Below are 23,606 nucleotides of genomic sequence, written 5' to 3' on the forward strand. Positions count from 1 at the left end.
GCTTACTTACAAGCCTTTAACCAACAATGCAGTTCAATGTAAATGGTCCGGGTGGCCATTTGATTAATTGTTCAGCAGTCTTATGACTTGGGGGTAGAAGCTGTTAAAGAGCCTTTTGCTCTTAGACTTGGTGCTCCGGTTACCTTCGCTTTCTTGGGCACAGGGACAATGGTGGTCTGTTTGAAACATGTCGGTATTAAACTCGGTCAGGGAGAGGTTGAAAATGTCAGTGAAGACACTTGCCAGTTGGTCAGTGCATGCTTTTACCACATCCTGGTAATCCGTCTGGCCCCGCGGCTATGTGATTGTTGACCTGTTTAAAAGTCTTGCTCACATCGGCTACGGAGAGCTTGATCATGCAGTCGTCCAAAACAGCTGGTGCTCTCATGCATGCTTCAGTATTGCTTGCCTCGACGCGAGCATAAAAGGCATTTATCTCGTCTGGTAGGCTCGCGTCACTGGGCAGCTCGCGGCTGTGTTTCCCTTTGTAGACCGTAATATTTTTCAAGCCCTGCCACAACTGATGGGCGTCAGAGCCGGTGTAGTAGGATTCAATCTTAGTCCTGTATTGTTGCTTTGCCTGTTTGATGGTTCGTCTGTGGGCATAGCTGGATTTCTTATAAGTGTCCGGATTAGGGTCCCGATCCTTGAAAGCGGCAGCTCTAGCCTTTAGCTCGGTGCGGATGTTGCCTGTAACCCATAGCTTTTGGTTGGGATATGTACATACAGTCACTGTTGGGACGATGTCGTCGATGCACTTATTGATGAAGCCGGCAACTGAGGTGGTATACTCCTCAATGCCATTGGATGAATCCCGGAACATATGTGCTAGCAAAACAGTCCTGTAGTGTAGCATTCGTGTCATCTGACCACTTCCGTATTGAGTGGTACTACTTGCTTTTAGTTTTTGCTTGTAAGCAGGTTTCAGGAGGATAGAATTATGGTCAGATTTGCCAAATGAAGGGCGAGGGAGAGCTTTGTTTGCATCTCTGTGTGTGGCGTAAAGGTGGTCTAGATTATTTTATTTTTTTATTACATTTTATTTTTTTTATCCCCCCCTCTGGTTGCACATGTTGGTTAGAAATGAGGTAAAACAGATTTTAAGTTTGCCTGCATTGAAGTCCCCGGCCACTAGGAGTGCTGCTTATGGCCGTATACAGCTCGTTGAGTGCAGTCTTAGTGCCAGCATCAGTTTGTGGTGGTAAATAGATGGCTTCGAATAATATAGATTACAGCTCTCTTGGTAGATAGTGTGGTCTACAGTAATACCATAAGGTACTCTACCTCAGGCGATCAATACCTTGAAACTTCTTTTAATATTAGACATTGCGCACCAGCAGTTATTGGCAAATAGACACACACCCCCACCCCTCGTCTTACCAGACGTAGCTTCTCTGTCCTGCCAATGCACGGAGAAGCCAGCCAGCTCTATATTATTCGTGTCGTCGTTCAGCCAAGTCTCGGTGAAACATAAGATATTACAGTTTCTAATGTCCCGTTGGTATGATAGTCTTAATCCTAGATCGTCCAGTTTGTTTTCTAATGATTGCACATTGGCCAATAATACGGAGGGAAGTGGTGGTTTACCTACTCGTCGGCACGTTCTTACAAGGCACCCTGCCCTGTAAGAATTCATTAACATGGGCTCAGTAATAGGTGTGCAGTCAAACACTGAGTGGAAACATTTGATCTCAAAAATTGTTTAATACTGTGTCTTTCAATCCAGCACATTTCTAAGAGAGATGGCACAGCTTGGCCAAATAGATTAAGGGGTGTTTTATTGAGGATGCAATTACCTATAGGTTTTAACAGAAAAGAGGAAGGAAATACTGCAGAGGGAAAAGGAAACCATGTTTTTTCTTAGAAAATAACAGCCAATGTTTGACTAAGAACTCAACCAAAAAAATTTGAATGGTTAGCTTATAGCTCTTCTGTTGGTTATTGCAAAGGATATTTTATCTGCCCGGAAACACAATATTAGACTGGTTAAGCATGAGAGATGTGCCACCTCAGACCAGAAAGCCCGAGTGAGAAATAAGGAGTGATGACAAATGGTTTCAAGCTCTAGGCCTATAAGACTGTAAAGGGTGATGGCTGTCTGCTGTTCCTATGAATAGCACAGCGGGGTGGTAGGCAGTCAAAATAGACAAATTCCCCCAGTAAAAGTAATGACGTCCATAGACTGGCTGCACCAGCACCACAGAATAGCAAGGGCATCATTTGTTTCCATGGCAACATTGACATAGGCTGTGACGCAAGAGCAGGTGAATGAATGGGGGGAGGGGATCGAGGTTGTTGAAGACTGCAGTACAGGATGATGCGTGGATGGTGAATGGAGGATCGGGCAGTGTGTGTGTGTGTGTGTGTGTGTGTGAGATTGTCTCTCACCTATAAACACACACACACACACACAATCTCCAGATTTACATCTTCCAGCATTCTTCAGAATATTATACATTAAAAATACATATGGTTAGGATGTCATCAATTAAAATATGTTCCTTTTAGTGAAATCATCTCCCTTTGATGTCTCTTTCTTGGAATAGATTATGCACACCAACCAAAAGTTTCCTATTTTGACAGAAACAACTGCCTTTTTTCTTTATTCATAAAGAATCAGCATGGCATTTAATCAGCATGGCATTTAAAATCAGGCTAGAATGTATGAGTCATGTCCCGAAACGGGTGTGGACTGAACACAAACCATGTTATTATGGTGAACAGATATCAACATGGGAGTGCCTTTTATTATCAAATTCAATTCATGGATTCATATTTTGCTTTACACATATGTGATAATGCTGAGAAGATGGCTGAAGTGAGATGTAACAATATTTACCTTTTTGTAATGAAGTTTATAAATGGCTAAATGCATACCCTATCAGGTCCTATGAATTTAAAGGCCTCTACAGCTGGCATTGCTCTATTCTGCCGAACCTGTCCTAATTTTATTATTTACATTTTATTTATTATACATTTTTATTATTTACATTTTATTTATTATATGCAAACTGCCTATGTTACCAAATGAAGAGATTATAAATGCATGAGGAAAATACATCTGATTCTGAAAAGACTTGAAATGCCTTATGAATACAAACATTTATTAATATACATTTGCTATCTTGTGGCATTAGACGGCCTTTATAAATTGATCAATGCATGTGTCATTTCAACAATAGGCTAAGCAAATTGTTCAAGCCAATAAACTCAGGAGAATGAACTATGGGAGGATGCATGCAGGGTCAGCTCTAGCATTTTGAGGGCCCTGAGCAAGATTTGGTTGGGTACCCCCCCACCTTGCAGCAAAACAAGTTTGAAAGATAATTGGGCACAGAGAAAATGTTGCAATTTCATAACAAATTTCATGCAATTCTACATTTTGCCATGGAACAGAGTTTTTTTTTCTTCAGTTTTAAAGCTAATTTCCTGCAATTCTACACATTTTGCCATGACTTATGCCATGTTAATATGATATCTGAGTGAGAATGACTAACAAAATGAATGGGGCCCCCCTGCCCTGTGTGCCCAATCAGTAATCGGCCATGATTACTACAAGTTTAGATAGCTGACTAGACTAACTACAAATCTCAATATTGTTAGCTGACAAAGGGAAGCCCAGCCTCGAGCTACCCAGTGACACAAGCCTATCAGACTAGCTAAATTACTTCCATGCGCGCTTCGAGGCAAGCAACACTGAAGCATGCATAAGAGCACCAGCTGTTGCGGACGACTGTGTAATCACACTATCCGTAGCCGATGTGAGTAAGACCTTTTAAATAGATCAACATCCACAAGGCCGCAGGACAAGACAGATGACCAGGACGTGTACTCAGAGTATACGCTGACCAACTGGCAAGTGTCTTCACTGACATTTTCAACCTGTCCCTGATCTACATACAGACCACCATAGTCCCTGTGCCCAAGAATGCCAAGGTAACCTGCATAAATGACTACTGACCCGTAACACTCACGTCTGTAGCCATGAAGTGCTTTGAAAGGCTGGTCATGGCTCACATCAACACCATCCCAGAAACTCCAGACCCACTCCAATTCGCATACCGCCCCAACAGATCCACAAATGATGCAATCTTTATTGCACTTCACACTGCCCTTTCCCACCTGGACAAAAGGAACCCCTACGTGAGAATTCGGTTCATTGATTACAGCTCAGCATTCAACACCATAGTGTCCTCAAAGCTCATTACTAAACTAAGGACCCTGGGACTAAACACCTCCCCCTGCATCTGGATCCTGGATTTCCAATTGGCTGCCCCAAGGTGGTAAGGGTAGGCAACAACACACCTGCCACACTGATCTTCAAAAGGCTCCTTAAAAGATTCTACCCCCCAAGCCATAAGACTGTTGAACAGTCAAATGGCCACTCTGACTATTTGCATTATCCGCCCCTTTTTTTTACTCTGCTGCTACTCGCTGTTTATTATCTATGCATAGTCACTTTACACATTACCTACAATGACAGTCACTTAATTATCCATGTCAAATCAAATTGTATTTGTCACTTGTGCCGAATACAACAAGTGTAGACATTACCGTGAAATGCTTACTTACAAGCCCTTAACCAACGATGCAGTTTTAAGAAAAATAAGATAAGAAATGATTTACTAAATAATCTAAAGTAAAAGAAAATAGGTAACACAATCAAAGAACAATAATGAGGCTATTTACAGGGGGTACCGGCACCAAGTCAATGTGCGGGGTACAAGCATCTCCAATCCAAAATTAAATCTAGAATCGGCTTCCTATTTCGCAACAAAGCATCCTTCACTCATGCTGCCAAACATACCCTCGTAAAACTGAGAGCATACAGGTCGCAGTAGTGGGTAGTATATGGGGCTTTGGTGACAAAACGGATAATACTGTGATAGATTGCATCCAATTTGCTGAGTAGAGTGTTGGAGGCTATTTTGTAAATTACATCGCCGAAGTTGAGGATCCGTAGGATAGTCAGTTTTACGAGGGTATGTTTGGCAACATGAGTGAAGGATGCTTTGTTGCGAAATAGGAAGCCGATTCTAGATTTCATTTTGGATTGGAGATGCTTAATGTGGGTCTGGAAGGAGAGTTTACAGTTTAACCAGACACCTAGGTATTTGTAGTTGTCCACATATTCTAGGTCAGAACCGTCCAGAGTAGTGATGCTGGACAGGCAGGCAGGTGCGGGCAGCGATCGGTAGGTAAAGCCCCTTACTTATCTCAGCTCACTGGTCACCATAGCAGCACCCACCTGTGGCACGCGCTCCAGCAGGTATATCGTACTGGTTATCCCCAAAGCCAACACTTCCTTTGGCCGCCTTTCCTTCCATTTCTACCAATGACTGGAACGAATTGCAAAAATCACTGAAGCTGGAGACTCATATCTCCCTCACTAACTTTAAGCATCAGCTGTTAGAGCAGCTTACAGGTCATTGCACCTGTACATAGCCCATCTGTAAATAGCCCACCCAACTGCCTCATCCCTGTATAGTTTTTTTTCTTCTCCTTTGCACCCCAGTATCCCTACTTGCACATTCATCTTCTGCTCATCTATCACTCTGGTGTTTAATTGCTAAATTGTAATTATTTCATGACTATGGCCTGTTTATTGCCTTACCTCCCTAATCTTACTTCATTTGCACACACTGTATATAGACTTTTCTATTGTTTTTTGACTGTACTTTTGTTTATTCCATGGGTAACTCTGTGTTGTTTGTGTCGCACTGCTTTGCTTTATCTTGGCCAGGTCGTAGTTGTAAATGAGAACTTGTTCTCAACTAGCCTACCTGGTTAAATAAAGGTGAAATAAAAAAAACAGGTTAGTCGAGGTAATTGAGGTAATTTGTATGTGACTGACAAAACAAGAGAGAAAGTGCCAAATGATGCGCAACCTGATGTATTATACTATTGTTACTCTCAATAGTAAATTGCGTTCCTAAAATTACTCATATTTTTTAAAATTGTATTTATCTATTGGGTTGGTGGCCCCCTATTGGTCGAGGGAGCCTGCCCTGCATGCATGCCATTACAGTAGATGGCGATAGACGGCTGGATGTTGAGGTATATAGTGTTGTCAAAGCGTCGAAGAAAGAACGAGAACGCTTGAGCTCCTGCAAAATAACGAGTCAATAGATAGCGAAAGAGAAACGAGGCGGAATTCTCAACTCAACGGCGTTCAGAAATAATTGATGACATCTTTGTAGAATTTACAATAACTCACAAATTATGGCGACTAAAAGCACGGTAATAGTGACAGGTAATTAATTTATGTCAATTACTGATAGTTTGCTGTCAGTTTTCACTAAACTGTTGATTGAAATTAGTTGCCTGCACTATTTGAGCCATAAGAATAACATTTTTAGGTTTGAATGACTTTAGCCTATAGTGTTGTGTTTCTACACCTTGAAAACGAAATTATTTTTAAACTACTGTACAATATTACCATCTTCCATTCAGGAAATGTCTGTCTGGTAGCCGACGAAACTCAACTCTGCGATTTACAATGGAGTTGAGCGTCGACTAGTGTGGCCTGACTGGAGCTCCGACGCCACATTTAAAATGATTTCAAGCACCTGAAGAATAGCCCGCAATTACACACAACAATGTCGTGTCTAATTGCGGGCTATTCTTTGGGTGCTGATATCAGTCGTTTTTAAAATAAAAAAACGTCGTCTTATGTGACTTCGAAGCTCCGGTCCGCCCACACTAGTTCTCGCTCAACTCCATGTAATCGGCTATCTGTCAGGTTGAAATCTATGATTTGTGACGAAGCAGAAGAGCAAAGCAACCAATGACAAGCATATCAAGACAGAGGCGGCAATGTAGCCATTCGGTCATTCATGGATACATTGTTTTGTTGTGATACTCCAGTGAATTATGCAGGCTACATTCGTATTGACAAGAAGTCTGGTGTTTGGTGTGCTCTTCTCCTATACAACTAAAATGAAAATTATAGCAGCCTATAGTGTCATCTCATCTATAAAACCCATGCACTGATTGGCATATATTGTTTGACAATTGACTGTACGTGCCAGCTGTTGTAATGGATAATATTTAACTTGATCTAACCTTTAGACTATGAATGAAGAGTCTTGTCACTCTTATTTACATAGGCCTAGAGTGATAAAGCAGCCAGCTATAAAAACAGTGTTTCCGGCCAGCATTGGGGTATACTGGTGTTGCTATGCGATGACTTTAAAAGGCTATCAATATCATCTATATTTTTTTTAGGGTTTGAACCTTTTGGAGATCACACCATCAATGCTAGCTGGGTGGCAGTACAGGTATGTGAGTTTGAGTGTTCTGCATGGTGCTTATTGGTAACAACTTACATTGATTACACTTGTACATGAGTAGTAACACTGCTATTATTTAGTAGCAAAATTGTACCACATGAAATGTCATTTAGTAATTACACAGTAACACTGTTATTATTTAGTAACACAATTGTATAACATGAAATGTAATTTAGTAATGGAGTTTAGCGTTTTTCTTTATTACACAAGTGGAATAAAGAATAGCACTAATACCTATTTAACAATGTGTGAATGTTGTTACTACAGTTATTAGTGTTATGACACACTACACAGGAATAAAATCAACAGGTTTTAAAACAATGATGCACAATAAATAACTCGAGGTATAATAAAGCTTTAGCAAATAAAATTGGGTTTGTGGTTTCTCGCACCCTTCCTGTTTCCTCTGTGTACAGGAACTGGAGAGGTTAGGCTTGGCTCAGAATGTGGATCTGCACGTCTGTGAGGTGCCAGTGGAGTACCAGGCAGTTCAAAGTCTGCTTCCATATCTATGGAAACAGCACCAGCCACAGGTAGCCAAAAGAAATCACAGCAAGAGTCCAAGTGTTGTTCCTCACTTTAAAGTTATTTATGGTATAAAAGCCCTGACGTCGTGTCTAGGTGCACAGTCTGCACACTTACTGTATGACATACTGTAGGCTATTTATTTCTACTGTATGATGTAAACATAATGACATCATTTATTGTCTTTATTGATATTACTCAGTAGCTCATGTTACAGTGAATACAATAATCTCTTTAAATTTCCGCTAACAACCCCCACCCCACACATCCTCTTCTCCGCTGGTCAACAGTTGGTGGTCCATGTCGGAGTCTCTGGCATAGCCACCACGGTCACCCTGGAGAAATGTGGCCACAACCACGGCTACAAGCGGGTGGACAACTGCAGCTTCTGTCCGGACTCTCAGTGCTGTATGGAGGGGGGCCCTGAATGCATCAATTCAGTCATAGACATGGACCTGGTATGCAAGAGGGTCAACTCCTCAAGGCTGGGTGTGGCAGTGTCAGTATCAAAGGACGCAGGCCGGTGAGTGATGTGCTCGACTCCTACTTTCAATCAACTAATCATACTGTATACATCTGGGCCTTCTTTGGACACTGTGCTAACATATCTCCAAACAAGCTTCAACGCCATACAACACTCCTTCCGTGGCCTCCAACTGCTTTTACGTGCTCGTAAAACCAAGTGCATGCTCTTCAACTGATTGCTGCCCGTACCCTCCCACCCGACTAGCATAACTACTCTGGACGGTTCTGACCTAGAATATGTGGACAACTACAAATACCTAGGTGTCTGTTTAGACTGTAAACTCTCCTTCCAGACTCACATTAAGCATCTCCAATCCAAAATGAAATCTTGAATCGGCTTCCAATTTCGCAACAAAGCATCCTTCACTCATGCTGCCAAACATACCCTCGTAAAACTGACTATCCTACCGAGCCTTGACTTCGGCGATGTAATTTACAAAATAGCCCCCAACACTTTACTCAGCAAACTGGATGTAGTCTATCACAGTGCCATCCGTTTTGTCACCAAAGCCCTATATACTACCCACCACTGCGACCTGTAAGCTTTCGTTGGCTGGCCCTCACTACATATCCGTCGCCAAACCCACTGGTTCCAGGTCATCTATAAGTCTTTGCTAGGTAAAGGCCCTTTCTTATCTCAGCTCACTGGTCACCATAGTAACACCCACCCGTAGCACGCGCTCCAGCAGGTATATTGCACTGGTGATCCCCAAAGCCAACACTTCCTTTGGCCACCTTTCCTTCCAGTTCTCTGCTGCAAATGACTGGAACGAATTGCAAAAATCTCTGAAGCTGGAGTCTTATATCTCCCTCTCTAACTTTAAGTATTAGCTGTCTGAGCAGCTTACTGATCACTGTACCTGTACACAGCCAATCTGTAAATAGCACACCCGACTACCTCATCCCCATATTTTTACTTACCCTTTTGCACCCCAGTGTCTCTACTTGCACATCATCATCTGCACATCTATCACTCCAGTGTTAATGCTAAATTGTAATTATTTTCGCCTCTAGGGCCTATTTATTGCCTACCTTCCTACTCTTCTACATTTGCAGACACTGTACATAGATTTTTATATATTTTTTCCTTTTGTGTTATTGACTGTACGTTTATTTATGTGAAACTCTGTGTTGTTTTTGTCGCACTGCTTTGCTTTTTCTTGGCCAGGTCACAGTTGTAAATGAGAACTTGTTCTCAACTGGCCTACCTGGTTAAATAAAGGTGAAATAAAAAAATACAGCACTATTTATGATCCCTTACTTTTTTTCAATGAAACTCCATTAAAGGGATAGTTTACTCAAATTACATATGTATTCTATCTATGAACATCCAAATCTGTAATTGTAGTATACTTTTAAGGTATTGATAAGATAGTGTTATGTCATAGTTTGGGTGGTGTATGCCTTTATAATCTGAATTTCTAATTTTAGTTTCCGCTTCAGAAATCCCATTCACCTGAATGGCAAATCCATTGATTCTGATAAAAGCTAATGCCTCTTTTTGTCTCTCTTACCCTAACTCAACCTTTGTCCCTGTCAGATACCTATGTGACTACACCTACTACACGTCACTGTACCTGGGGAAGGGCAGGTCAGCGTTTGTGCACGTTCCTCCTCTGGGGAAGCCTTACAATGCCCAGGACCTAGGCAGAGCCTTGCAGGCCATAGTGGGGGAGATGCTGGAGCTTGTGGGTCAAGCCGAGGATGATGACCACCACCACTGCAGCCATCAGCACGCTCACTAAAGAAAGACTTCCGGTGACCTTTGTCCTCAACTCACTGCTGCTGTCCTCAATGGACAGATCAAGCACTTAAACATCATCAGCATCTACCCGTGGTAGTCTGGGGAGCGTTAGCTAAAGAGAGGGGCATCGGCACTCCCCTGTTGTAGAAACTAGAGAAAGGAAGAGTATGTGAATAAACATAGACAGAGCCATGGCTCTATCCATGGATAGTATATCTATGGCTCTGGGTATAGATATTTGACTGCATTTCACAAACAGAGTAATGGTCCAATGAACGGTGCTGTAGATGAGAGAAACATCTTTGTATATCCAGTGTGCACGGACGTGTGCTTTTAAGCCACGTCCTCCTGACAGCTATACTATTGGCTGCTTCTCACTATTTTAAATAGGTCCCCTTTTAGTTCCTTATTCACCTCACCAATCACTCTCGCTTTGACATAATGATTAATGTAGTGTGCCGTTTATTGGATCAGCTCCAGCTCCCCCTTTGTCGTGTCATTTAATATTTGTTGTGAAATTGTACAATATCTGTATATTACTATAGTGTACAATATAAGGAGGAAACAGTGTTTTCTTTGATAAATGTACCTCAATTATGTGTTAATATCTCAGGTAATTTATTGCTTATACAATCAATATTTATAATGTGATGAATAATGATATGACATTTTTTATCTTGTGTTCGGTATCTGTATTCTCTACTTCAGAATATGGAACAGGTCTAATGCTGTGATTAAATCACTGTCAGAGTTAGCCTTTTCTGTATTTTTGTAAGAAATTCACAAAATAACTATTGCTGTAGTGTATACGGTAGTACAGTACTTGCTGTTCTTCATGACATCTATTGCAAATGAAAAACATTCAATTGAATGTCATCTGACATAATATTATCAGGAAGGGTAAGCCCTCGTGCTAAACCATTTCTGACTGTACCATAAAGCTCAGTGGACTGTACAGTGTGCCTAATCAAGGATGGTGAAAAATATTGACTTTTGTGTAAACGTCATGGACACTCCTGTGCTCTATGCATTTGTTCCTGCGGTGCAAGGTGTTACGTCATTATTTCGAGTGGGAGTTGAGGCTCTCGATCCCGTGTCTTGTCAGTTCTTTATTAACTTGCGCAGGTTTTCCGATATTTGTTCAAGTACACTCTTGGCAGGGATATCTACACATTGCTGAGTTAGCTACTGTACCTAAAATATAATTCTGAAATATCACTGTTGGTGGAGAACATGAGTGTTGAGGCGTACGGGCCGAGCTCGCAGACTCTCACGTTCCTGGACACCGAGGAAGCCGACTTGCTTGGAGCAGATACCCAGGGTTCGGAATATGAGTTCACAGATTTTACCCTACCGAGCCAGACTCAAACAGGCCAGACGCAGAGTCAGTTGGACAACCAGGTTCGTGGAATAATTGTTGCCTGTTTTGTGGCAAACTAGCTTGCTAACGGCGTCCTTAATATGGATCTTGCAGTTAGCTAGTTAGCAGAAGCTGCTAGGTTAGCATAGCTAGCTGTCGAGCTACATAGAAAACACATGCATCTGCCCCACAGGCCACGCAGCTGGCTAACGAATTAGCTTAGCCAGAATGTTTACATAATGATTTAGCATGCTAACATTAGTTAATATGCGTTCTGAGATGGACACCAGGATTATTTGACGAGCAGTCTCATTTTCTTGATAAGGTAGACATGACTGTACCCTGTATCTGCATGACAGTCACAACAGGTAGTTGGCATGCTTTAGATAGGCATTTACGTTACTAGCTAGCTGCTGCGAGTTTGCTACAGCAAGTGCATTTAATAACAAGTTAGCTAACTAGCTGTGAAATCCACTTGTAGCTAAAACCTTTTTATTTGTGGTGGTGTGTCCTTTTCCAGGTTATTTACATTATTTTGCCAGTGTCTTTAAATGTCCACGTTACTCTCCAGGTGAATGGGCCTGATGGAGTTCTGCAGAATGGGGAAGACTCTGCTGTAAAAGCAAGTCAACTCCTTGCAGAGTTGAACTTTGAAGAAGAGGAGGAGGACACCTATTATACTAAAGACCTCCCAGTCCATGCATGCAGGTAATGTTCAGAAATACTTTTTAGTTCTGTCTGACAGATAACAAAAAGAAGAAGAAGAAAAAAAAAGGTTTGAAGTGTTGATCGCATGTTTTATCCGACTTTACCTTGTCCTTAACACCAATATTAAAGTTGTCATTGTGTTATTTTTTTCCTTCTCGCCCAGTTACTGTGGCATTCACGATCCGGCATGCGTTGTGTATTGCAACACCAGCAAGAAGTGGTTTTGCAATGGACGAGGCAATACGTCTGGCAGGTAGGCTTCAAAGACCAAACAACCGGCGGTTGTTGACCTTCCATCTGTGGTGTACTTAGCTAAATGTAGTTGCCGTCTACTCGACGTGGGAGGCTGCGCACATGAAGTAGAAATGTGATGCAAATAGAGACTGAATTGACTTCTACCTTTTTAACATGGGTCAGAAAGACATTTACCTGAAATGATGATATACCTACATTTCACAATTTACATTTGAGTCATTTAGCAGACGCTCTTATTCAGAGCAACTTACGGTAGTGAGTGCATACATTTTCGTGCCTTTTCTCTCATCTTCCGTCTCAGTCACATTGTGAACCACCTGGTCAGAGCAAAGTCCAAGGAGGTGACTCTGCACAAGGACGGTCCTCTGGGGGAGACGGTGCTGGAGTGCTACAACTGTGGCTGTCGCAACGTCTTCCTCCTGGGGTTCATCCCCGCCAAGGCAGACTCTGTGGTGGTACTGCTTTGCAGGTAAAGCAGCTCTATGGTGTTTGTTAACCTTCTTTATACCGTTCTGTATCACAATGATCAGATGCCATCAGATTTTGTAATAGTGCATTGATAGATGTAATGTGTGTGTTTTGGTAATGCAGGCAGCCATGTGCCAGTCAGAGCAGTCTGAAAGACATCAACTGGGACAGCTCCCAGTGGCAGCCGCTGATCCAGGACCGCTGCTTCCTCTCCTGGCTGGTGAAGATCCCCTCAGAGCAGGAGCAGCTTCGGGCCCGCCAGATCACCGCCCAGCAGATAAATAAGCTGGAGGAGCTCTGGAAGGTTTATAAGATGCCTTATTTAGCATAAGTTAGCCAGCAATTTACTATAGGCCAGTGGCCTACTACTTTGGTCCTTTTGATATAAAAGCCAATTATAGAGCAGCACTCTTTTAGTGGTTGTTGTTTGACTGTATCTGTCTGCCTCGGTGTCTTCAGGAAAACCCCACGGCCACTCTGGAGGACCTTGAGAAGCCCGGCGTGGACGAGGAGCCTCAGCACGTGCTGCTGCGCTATGAGGATGCCTACCAGTACCAGAACATATTTGGCCCCCTGGTCAAACTGGAGGCCGACTACGATAAGAAACTCAAAGAGTCCCAGGTAATATCAACTGTGTTCTGCTGGACTGTTCAGGCTAGCTCTTCCTGCTTTTGGATGTAAAGGCAGTTTTGGTTTTACATGTTTGATTGATTGCTCTCTTGTCTGTTTGTTTCACAGACCCAAGACAATATAACTGTCAGGTGGGACCTGGGACTCAATAAAAAGCGGATTGCTTATTTCAGCCTTCCCAAGACGGACTCAGGTGGTAATTCCTTTTTTTGTTCATCTCCATCAACGTCACGAGGTCCATGTCCATTCCATTCCGGCCACAACCTCCCCTCGCATTCTCCCTGACGCGCATGCTGGCCTGTCTTAGTCTGAATGTGTGTGTGTGTGTGTGCATGTACGATTACATTTTTGTATGATGAATGTTCTAAAATCTATCAATTTTGTATTGTGCCTTTCATAAGCTAATTCCCTTTCTTTCCCTCTTTTCATTCTCTGTATTTCTGTAGACATGCGCCTGATGCAGGGTGATGAGATATGCCTGAGGTACAAGGGAGACCTTGCCCCACTCTGGAAGGGTATTGGACATGTCATCAAAGTCCCAGACAGTATCCTTTTCATTGCTAGGCTGTAATGTTGCTACATTTTACTCTTCAGCATCTTGTTTGCTGCACAATTGATTTACGTAATTGTTTCTTTGTTTGGTGTTATCCTCTCAATAGCGCCACATTAGTCTCTGGGATGAATAGGTGTAAGGTTTTGTGGTGTGTAGTCCTTAATCCTTCCCTAATAGACTATGGTGACGAGATAGCCATCGAGTTGAGGAGCAGTGCTGGGGCTCCTGTGGAAGTGCCACATAACTTCCAGGTTGACTTTGTGTGGAAGTCCACCTCTTTTGACAGGTAGGAATCTTCTGACACAAATCAAGATGTGACGCAATGGGTCGGGCTCAGCTTGCTTGACACGGGGACTTGTTTCAACTTTCCTCCAGGATGCAGAGCGCCCTGAAGACCTTTGCCGTGGACGAGACCTCTGTGTCCGGGTACATCTACCACAAGCTGCTGGGTCACGAGGTGGAGGACGTGGTCATCAAGTGTCAACTGCCCAAACGCTTCACCGCCCAGGGCCTGCCTGACCTCAACCACTCACAGGTGGGTGTTTATCGTCGACAGAAATCTATGAGTAGATTTGAGTTATTCCTTCGATCACGTTTGCTGACAGTTTGTCAGATGCCAACGTTGTGTGTCGTCACGTAGGTGTATGCTGTGAAGACCGTGCTGCAGCGTCCTCTCAGTCTCATCCAGGGCCCCCCTGGCACGGGGAAAACGGTCACCTCTGCCACTGTAGTCTACCACCTGGCCAGACAGGGCAACGGGTAAGATCTGCTCACTTAATAGGGAACACCATATACAGTACTTGGTAAATAACTTTCACTACAAGAGTGGCTACATTAGTATTGGTAGAGGTCATCACTGCAAATGACACATTGTTCTCAGTTGACCAAGCAAAAGGTTAATAAAAGCACCTTTTATCCATCCCTAACACCAGTTGCGTTTGTGTGTCCTCAGGCCAGTGCTGGTGTGCGCTCCCAGCAACATCGCGGTGGACCAGCTGACTGAGAAGATCCACATGTCGGGCCTGAAGGTGGTGAGGCTCTGTGCCAAGAGCAGAGAGGCCATCGACTCCCCTGTGTCCTTCCTGGCTCTGCACAACCAGATCCGCAACATGGACAGGTAACCTGGGACTGCTACCCGGGGAGGAATGGTTTCTTTATCTCATCAGGTGTCCTGTTAACTAGTGACAAAGGATCGATTCCACTTGAGAACCTGGCTATGGGCCACGAGAGTTGCCTCAGTTTGAAAGCATAGATGCGCAGGTCATGTCCCCGAGGTCTTTCCTCTGTCTTACAGCTTTTCTGCACGTTAGCCTTCATTATAGGCTACATCATTTCAGCACAGTAAAGAGCACTGGGTTTTCAGTTTGTGTTTTTGCTGTATCTGTGTGCAGTATACCAGAGCTTCAGAAGCTGCAGCAGCTGAAGGACGAGACTGGGGAGCTGTCCTCCTCTGATGAGAAGCGCTACAGGGCCCTGAAGCGCACCGCCGAGAGGGAACTACTCACGGTAACGCCTGCTCCTTTTCCACACTCCCTTAAAACAAAGTCCTAAAAATGTCTTAATACCACTGTGAATAAATATCTACTTCAAGTTGATTATCACTGACCACGTCTCCCTTCACTCCCATCTCTGCTCCTCAGAATGCTGATGTGATCTGCTGTACCTGTGTGGGGGCAGGAGACCCCCGCCTGGCCAAGATGCAGTTCCGCTCCATCCTCATTGATGAGAGCACGCAGGCCACTGAGCCCGAGTGCATGGTGCCTGTCATACTGGGGGCCAAACAGGTACGTCTCAGTCTCTTAAGAAATCTCAAACCTCTAAGAAAAATGATGCCCAGTCACTTAGTTCAATGACAGGCCCAAACTTCTCTCTGTTTTTCGTACAGAATGTTTATCAAAAGTTGTTGCTGATGGAAACGTGTAGTGCCGTTTATTGCCTCCAGGTGTCTGTGCTTGGTTGAATTCGACATTGTTGCAGGTGCAGAACACTGAGTGAGGCACGCTACCTACACCCAATACTAGTTCCCAAACCACACGACATTAGATTTGAATTGGAATCACCTTTCTGTTCATACTAAATCTAGGATTCTTCTGTCTGTTTCTTTCCAGCTGATTCTGGTGGGAGACCACTGCCAGCTGGGTCCAGTAGTGATGTGTAAGAAGGCAGCCAAAGCGGGCCTGTCCCAGTCCCTGTTTGAGCGTCTGGTGGTGCTGGGCATCAGGCCCATCCGTCTGCAGGTCCAGTACCGTATGCACCCAGCCCTCAGCGCCTTCCCCTCCAACATCTTCTACGAGGGCTCCCTGCAGAACGGAGTCACCGCGGGTAAGTCGCTGAGGGAGAAGGGTTCGGGGCCAGTGTGTAGAACCCTCAGAAACAGAGGTTAGGTTTAGCTTGTTCTGCTGATGTGCTTGGCCATCAAGCGGGGAATGGACTCCCTGGTGTCTACTAACTAGATGGGCAGTTTACATAATCTGTCTCAAAAGACCAAGAAAACAGAACGATCATGTATTGCTTTATAACAGCAAGTTTTACTAAGTTTGCACAAGGTGGAAAACACCGAAAACAAAGCTAAAACATGTCACTGGCTTCTACACTTAATTCTGGATTAACCTTAATGTAAATGTACTAGCTCTCCCCATTTTGACGCCTTTCTTTTATTTATACAGCTGACCGCATCAAGAAAGGCTTTGACTTCCAGTGGCCACAGCCAGACAAACCCATGTTCTTCTATGTGACCCAGGGCCAGGAGGAAATCGCAAGCTCCGGAACCTCCTATCTAAACAGGTATTTGACAAATGGAAGCATTTGTCATTTTTGACCAAACAGACAGACTTCATTCATAAAAAGTGTTATTATTTTTTTTTGGGGGGGGTGAATAAGCTTTTCTTCTCTCTTTCTCTGTGTACAGGACTGAGGCTTCCAACGTGGAGAAGATCACCACCAGGCTGCTCAAGGCCGGGGCCAAGCCTGACCAGATAGGCATCATCACCCCCTACGAGGGCCAGAGGTCCTACCTGGTGCAATACATGCAGTTCAGTGGCTCCCTCCACACCAAGCTCTACCAGGTACAGCATGCTCACAGTGTTAGGGAGAAAGAACGTAAAACAATGGCACGCCACTGTGGCACGCAAGTCTGTGTAGTGCTTTCTGCAGTGACTTAAAAAAAAAAAATGGCTACCTTTTACTGTTTTTAAATGGATGCCAGATGGTGATTGGAACAGTACTAGTTCATAGTTTCTCTGGCTCTTGGCTGTCCCCAGGAGGTGGAGATAGCCAGTGTCGATGCCTTCCAGGGCAGAGAGAAGGACTTCATCATCCTGTCCTGTGTCAGAGCCAACGAGCACCAGGGCATCGGCTTCCTCAACGACCCACGACGTCTCAACGTGGCTCTCACCAGGGCCAGGTAAATAACACCAGGACCTGTGCAGTCCCTCTGTCTCCTGATGCTCAACAGATAATTAGAAACATCATATCATCCTGTCTTTTTTTAGATAACTTTTGCAAGACTATTTGAATGTTTGTCTTTGGTGTTATGTCAACGTTTTGCTGTGAGGATTCACAAATGATCATTACTCTGACAGTAAAGGAACTGTGCCGTGTGTGTGTGTGTGTGTGTGTGTGTGTGTGTGTAGGTATGGGGTTATCATCGTGGGCAACCCCAAGGCCCTGTCCAAGCAGCCTCTGTGGAACCACCTTCTCAACTACTACAAGGAGCAGAAGGTTCTGGTTGAGGGACCCCTCAACAACCTGAGGGAGAGCCTCATGCAGTTCAGCAAGCCTCGCAAGCTGGTCAACGCCGTCAACCCTGTGAGTCTTGTCCGGCCCCTTGAATGCGCGCGTGTGTCTGTACATGTTTACGTGGTGGTGTTTTCCCCGATTTACTTTAGTGTAGACGGTACACCGTTATAGAAGATGTGCGTCAGCTTCTGTTTCGACTTAGTGAAGTGTTTTTTTTTTTTTTTTCCCTATGTGTGGGTTTTTCAGGGGGGCCGTTTCATGAGCACAGCCATGTATGATGCCAGGGAAGCTCTTATTCCTGGATCTGTGTATGACCGCAGCAGCACTGGTGAGAGGCGACGTCAAACTGTAAACTTGTGTGTCTTTGTACTTGTTTTGCCGTTGTCTAAAAATGGTCTCTTTTTTTCCCCCCTCCCTTCAGCACGTACATCCAACATGTACTTCCAGACCCACGACCAGATCAGCATGATTGGCCCAGGCCCCATGGCCTCTTTGAACATCCCCATCCCCTTCAACCTGGTCATGCCCCCCATGCCCCCGCCAGGCTACCTGGGCCAGGTCAACGGCCCCCAAGCAGGCCGTGGCGGAGGTATGAAGGGTAAGGCGGGCGGAGGGGCACGAGGCGGGCGCCAGAGGAGCCGTGGTATGGCGAGCCATGGCGGGGGCAACGGGCAGCACGGCCACATGAGTGTCAGCCAGGCCAGCCAGGACCTGGGCTCCCAGCCCTTCTCCCAGGGACCTCTCACCCAGGGCTACATCACCATGAGCCAGCCCTCCCAGATGAGCCAGCCTGGCCTGTCCCAGCCTGAACTCTCCCAGGTAAGTCAGCAGATCCATTTACATATTCATCGTTTAGCAGACTTTATTGGTCTGACATAGACATACAGGCATGAAAATCAGCAGGCTAAAAGCTTCTCCTTTGTTTTTCTCCTTACAGGACAGCTACCTTGGCGATGAGTTCAAGTCCCAGATTGACGTGGCCCTCTCCCAAGACTCCACCTACCAGGGTGAACGAGCCTATCAACATGGTGTGACTGGATTGTCCCAGTACTAGAGTGTAAGACATCAGTTATCTGTGAACTTATTGCACTGTACATTCTATGAGCTAAGCCAACAGTTACTGTAAGATGTTATTTGGAGTAAGTATCAGGGTATTACAATTATCTTTGTTTTTATTTTACTCTTAGGTTGTGGGAAAAGGAGCTAAGCCTGTGCTGAGCTTAGTTCGCCTGCATTTTAATCTGGGTAAAATCAAAAAAAGAAACATGGATACCCGTTTTCCACTGCTACAACTGAAGCACCACTGTGTGAAAGCAACAGGAGAGAGACCGAGAGAAACCAACCAATCACAAGAGTGAGAGCAAAATGGGGGTTGAGCTGGACAGGACGAGAGAGCGAGAGGGAGGGAGAGAGAAGGCCCTGCTCGCACACGGAGACATGGAGAAGCAGCATACGTCGGAAGTAGCGCCGTCGGAGAGACGGGACCTTCGGTGATGATTTGAGGGACGAAGGTTGTGGATCCTCTTGGGGGACACAGGAGTCACGTCTCCCCGCCTCCCGGGACCACCAGTTAGTTGGCTGAGTTCCTTGCTCTTGGAGCAGAGAGACTGAGAAGAGGAGTTCTAAAACAACCCTTCAAGCTCAATCCACAAAACCGTCTCCTGCCAGCCAGAGTGGGAAAAAAAGCAGTCAGTCGATTTGGGAAAATTTCTAACCTCAAAGTTGAACCGTGCTCTGCATTTGAACATGTTTGAGAGAGGAGAGGGCTCGTGAGGACCAAGAGGTCGTGTTGGAACATCTCAAACGGAATCAAATGGTGCAAGGGTTCTGACCGTTCATCTTTTTCAGCTTTGAGTTGGAAAGTTTTCTCCACGAGGTCTGTTGTCACAAAGGTTCTGAAATAAGAAGCTTGTGAATTTCGCTGGCTTCCCGCTTGGGTCTTTCTCAAGGTGGTCTACTAAGGAAAAGTGGTGGAATGGCTCTTGGAAACTATTAAAGGAAGACATTATTGTCTCGAGATCCGAAGTGGTAGTTTGCGAGACAAGTTTTCATTTTTTTTCCTGCTAAGTGTATCGTTCTGTAGTACAAAAAAAGAACGTTAAAAAGAATACCATAACCAACCTATTGTAATCGAATGAAGCGGCTATCACTTGATCTTCTAAATGACATCCAGATTATTAGTTTAAAAAGCATCACAGCTCCACAGACATGAAAGCGCTTGTAGGATGCAGATATCTTTTCCACGACTACAATTCATTAACCCACAGTAAGGGGGGGGGGGCAGTTATCCCTAGAGCCCTAAGTTTAAACATGAAATTCTGTATTAAATCATGTTTTCTTTTTATTGGTCATGATTAGCCTAGCTTCAGATAAGAGGCGCTTCACATGGGAACATGAATTTTATGTTCAGAGAGGTTATAGACATGAAGCGTGTGAATACTACAGAGATAAGACTGTGGAAGTCTTGGAAGTATAACTGACTACAATGGAAGGCTGGGAAGCGTCTGGCACCTACTAAATGTAGGTATTCAGTGCTGGCTATCATTGGCCCCATATGAAAAAGATAACTGAAATGAATGTTATGAACTACATCTGGAAAAAAATGTCAAATGACATTTGACTTTGTCCTTTGAATGTCCTTTAGTTTTGATGAAACCGCCAATACTTACATCTTCAAACATGCAGTAGGCCTACCCTGTCACATGTAGAGAAACGACGTTGATGTAATTTGTATCATGGATGGTAAAGTTTCCCACGTGTAAAGTAGTAAGTCCTACTTCTGTCACTTCCCTGCCATGCAGTACTTGACTTGGACTGAAATAGGTGCCGGTACTCATTTTGTGTGCCGGTACTGTTTGTATTTAGGTGCAGGTGCTAGGGTTGGGAGGTATCCAGATTTTCTTACAGTTTCTGTACTATACTGGGGTATACGGTATTACCGGAAGTCCACCAAAAAAGGGCCGTTATTTCATAAGAATAATAACCCCTCCCCCATACTGTGGGCAGTATTGAAAATCATACTGTGTGTATTTTGAAGTATCCTGGTATATTGCCCAAGCCTAGCAGGACTCCACAATACTTTTGAGCTAATATTCTATAAGAGGTACAGCAGTTCAAGCAGTAGAACATTTTAGGTGCCGGGTGTCCGCTCCGGTGAGCTCCTGCCCAAGTCTAGCGCTGCTGCCATGTTCGTTTTAGGTCTGAGATCTTTCACTCTGATATTATGAAATGTGTGTAACCATCACTCAGTAATTATGGTACCCTTCCTTCCATGCTTGTGATAATTAAGTATCATTTGAAATTTTTCATGTAATTTTGCTGAGTCGTGAGAGGCTACGATTTTCAGAAGTCATAGTGGTATGCTTGTGACGTAGTTAACCGGTCTGTTATGAACACCTGTGGAAAGATGAATAAGATGCCAGCCATTCTGACTAAATGTTTGTACTTACCAAAATATCTGATGATATCTGTATCTTATAGACATTAACCACTTCCCTCAGATAAATTATGAAAATGTGTTATTTTCCCGTGACAACTATCCCTATCTGACAATCTGTGTATGTGCCATTCAATAGTACACATCAATTGGCAGGTTTCATCACTAAACATTCATGTATTTTTGTTGTTCCTTTATGAAATCAACCTATAATTTCAAAGGGGGAACTACTGAAGAGAAAGGAAATGTTGCTACAACTAAATGCAGAGGGTTGAAATTCAAGTAGATTAAATATCAGCAAATGGTCCTTTTGAACTGTATTTGAAGACGAGCAAACAAAACACCACTTTTGAGTGCCTCATGAGGTACAGGGAACTTGGAATGCAAAGAACCTTCAATTAGGACATAAAATAGCCAACCCCCCCCACCCCCCTGCCTGTCTGATCTTAGTATTATTTGCCTCTGAGGGGGTTTTGTGTTGAAGTGATATTTCTTTCTCTGTGGAAGAAATTGTTTGAATATGAATGTAGTTCTTTGGTCATCTGTGTCGCTCACTGAAATATCATCCTTGTAAAATCTTTGAAAAATAAAGGTTGCTTCTTTCCGTTCATTTTAAGTGATTTAACTTCTTTAACGAATCACTGGAATTATGATTAACTCAACTGCTACTAGCACTGAGCTTTATAGACTTGACATCTGGGCCCCATAGGTAATTGCGGAACCACAAATCTCAAGCTTAGGCCTACATGTGGACTTCATAATTGTGTCCTCGTTAGTCTATCGTTGTAAACCCTTGTGTGGTGTTCATGTTAATGTTTACGGGTCTGATGGACCTTAACAATTTGCGTAAAAGTACTTAATACTTAGATGTTGCCTTATATCAATTACAAGCAATATAGACAGCAGACATGGTTCATATTTACCGCTGCTAGATCACATTTATCAATAAAAGCGCACATTTTTTGGGGTTAACAAATCTATGATAATCATGACGGGTGGAATAAATCATGTTTATCTTGAACAAATATAAATGAAACAAGGTTTTCATCACTAATGTTTATTGCTTTTGAACTGAACAAATTGGAAGGACACATTTTTGTATTTAATGGAAATGATGAATGAGCCCCATTGAACACAAATGAAGGCCCTTCTACACCACATGAGGGACAGAGTTTTACTGTGTGTGTTGCATATGTATTTCTTGCACTTGATGCATGTGTACTGTGTCTTCCTGTCCTTGGGTCCACACACATTGCAGCGCTGCTTCTTGTTGCTACCGGCTGCAATCTAGAATGATCAACACTTAGCTCAGGAATTTTACTAACATCTCACTCACTCACATATATACAGCTTAAGTCGGAAGTTTACATACACTTAGGTTGGAGTCATTAAAACTCGTTTTTCAACCACTCCACAAATTTCTTAACAAACTATAGTTTTGCCAAGTCGGTTAGGACATCTACTTTGTGCATGACACAAGTCATTTTTCCAACAATTGTTTACAGATATATTATTTCACTTATAATTCACTGTATCACATTTCCAGTGGGTCAGAAGTTTACATACAGTAAGTTGACTGTGTCTTTAAACAGCTTGGAAAATTCGAGAAAATGATATCATGGCTTTAGAAGCTTCTGATAGGCTAATTGATATCATTTGAGTCAATTGGATGTGTACCTGTGGATGTATTTCAAGGCCTCCACAAGTCTGGTTCATCTTTGGGAGCAATTTCCAAATACCTGAAGGTACCACGTTCATCTGTACAAACAATAGTACGCACTTATGAACACCATGGGGCCATGCAGCCGTCATACCACTCAGGAAGGAGACGCGTTCTGTCTCCTAGAGATGAACGTACTTTTGTGGAGAAGTGCAAATCAATCCCAGAACAACAGCATGGACCTTGTGAAGATGCTGGAGGAAACGGGTACAAAATTATTTATATCCACAGTAAAACGAGTCCTATATTGACATAACCTGAAAGGCCGCTCAGCAAGGAAGAAGCCACTGCTCCAAAACCGCCATAAAAAAGCCAGACTACGGTTTGCAACTGCACATGGGGACAAAGATTGTACTTTTCTGGTCTGATGAAACAAAAATAGAACTGTTTGACCATAATGACCATCGTTATATTTGGAGGAAAAAGAGGGAGGCTTGCAAGCCGAAGAACACCAGGGACTGGTGCACTTCACAAAACAGATTTCATCATGAGGAAGGAAAATTATATGGATACATTGAAGCAACATCTCAAGACATCAGTCAGGAAGTTAAAGCTTTGTTGCAAATGGGTCTTCCAAATGGACAATGACCGTAAACATACTTCCAAAGTTGTGGCAAAAGGATAACAAAGTCAAGGAATTGGAGTGGCCATC

General features: G+C 43.6%; 2 protein-coding genes across 6 annotated transcripts; both read left to right on the forward strand.

Annotated features, from left to right (window-relative positions):
- Positions 1-6,076: 6,076 nt before the first annotated feature.
- On the forward strand, positions 6,077-10,838 carry LOC115156750 (pyroglutamyl-peptidase 1). The gene is made up of 5 exons (XM_029704402.1): positions 6,077-6,253; positions 7,228-7,280; positions 7,709-7,825; positions 8,108-8,340; positions 9,883-10,838. The coding sequence occupies exons 1-5, from the start codon at positions 6,223-6,225 to the stop codon at positions 10,085-10,087; spliced, it is 639 nt and encodes a 212-aa protein (XP_029560262.1). The 5' UTR covers positions 6,077-6,222; the 3' UTR covers positions 10,088-10,838.
- A 135-nt stretch (positions 10,839-10,973) lies between these two features.
- Positions 10,974-21,844, forward strand: LOC115156749 (regulator of nonsense transcripts 1). 5 transcript variants are annotated; one of them, XM_029704396.1, is made up of 23 exons: positions 10,974-11,487; positions 12,018-12,154; positions 12,318-12,407; positions 12,711-12,878; positions 13,001-13,181; positions 13,337-13,498; positions 13,616-13,703; positions 13,954-14,052; positions 14,238-14,346; positions 14,436-14,595; positions 14,701-14,819; positions 15,013-15,177; positions 15,452-15,566; positions 15,701-15,844; positions 16,169-16,382; positions 16,727-16,844; positions 16,969-17,125; positions 17,321-17,463; positions 17,693-17,867; positions 18,036-18,126; positions 18,220-18,617; positions 18,736-18,855; positions 18,986-21,844. In XM_029704396.1, exons 1-22 carry the CDS (start codon positions 11,320-11,322, stop codon positions 18,850-18,852), a joined length of 3,318 nt encoding a protein of 1,105 aa, XP_029560256.1. In that variant the 5' UTR covers positions 10,974-11,319; the 3' UTR covers positions 18,853-18,855; positions 18,986-21,844. The 5 variants fall into 5 exon arrangements, with proteins under 5 accessions (XP_029560256.1, XP_029560258.1, XP_029560257.1 ...); XM_029704398.1 differs by having other exon boundaries at positions 18,045-18,126; XM_029704397.1 differs by having other exon boundaries at positions 13,616-13,700.
- The last annotated feature ends 1,762 nt before the right edge of the window (positions 21,845-23,606 follow it).

This window comes from Salmo trutta, chromosome 21 (assembly GCF_901001165.1).
Source record: "Salmo trutta chromosome 21, fSalTru1.1, whole genome shotgun sequence".
Taxonomy (NCBI): domain Eukaryota; kingdom Metazoa; phylum Chordata; class Actinopteri; order Salmoniformes; family Salmonidae; genus Salmo; species Salmo trutta.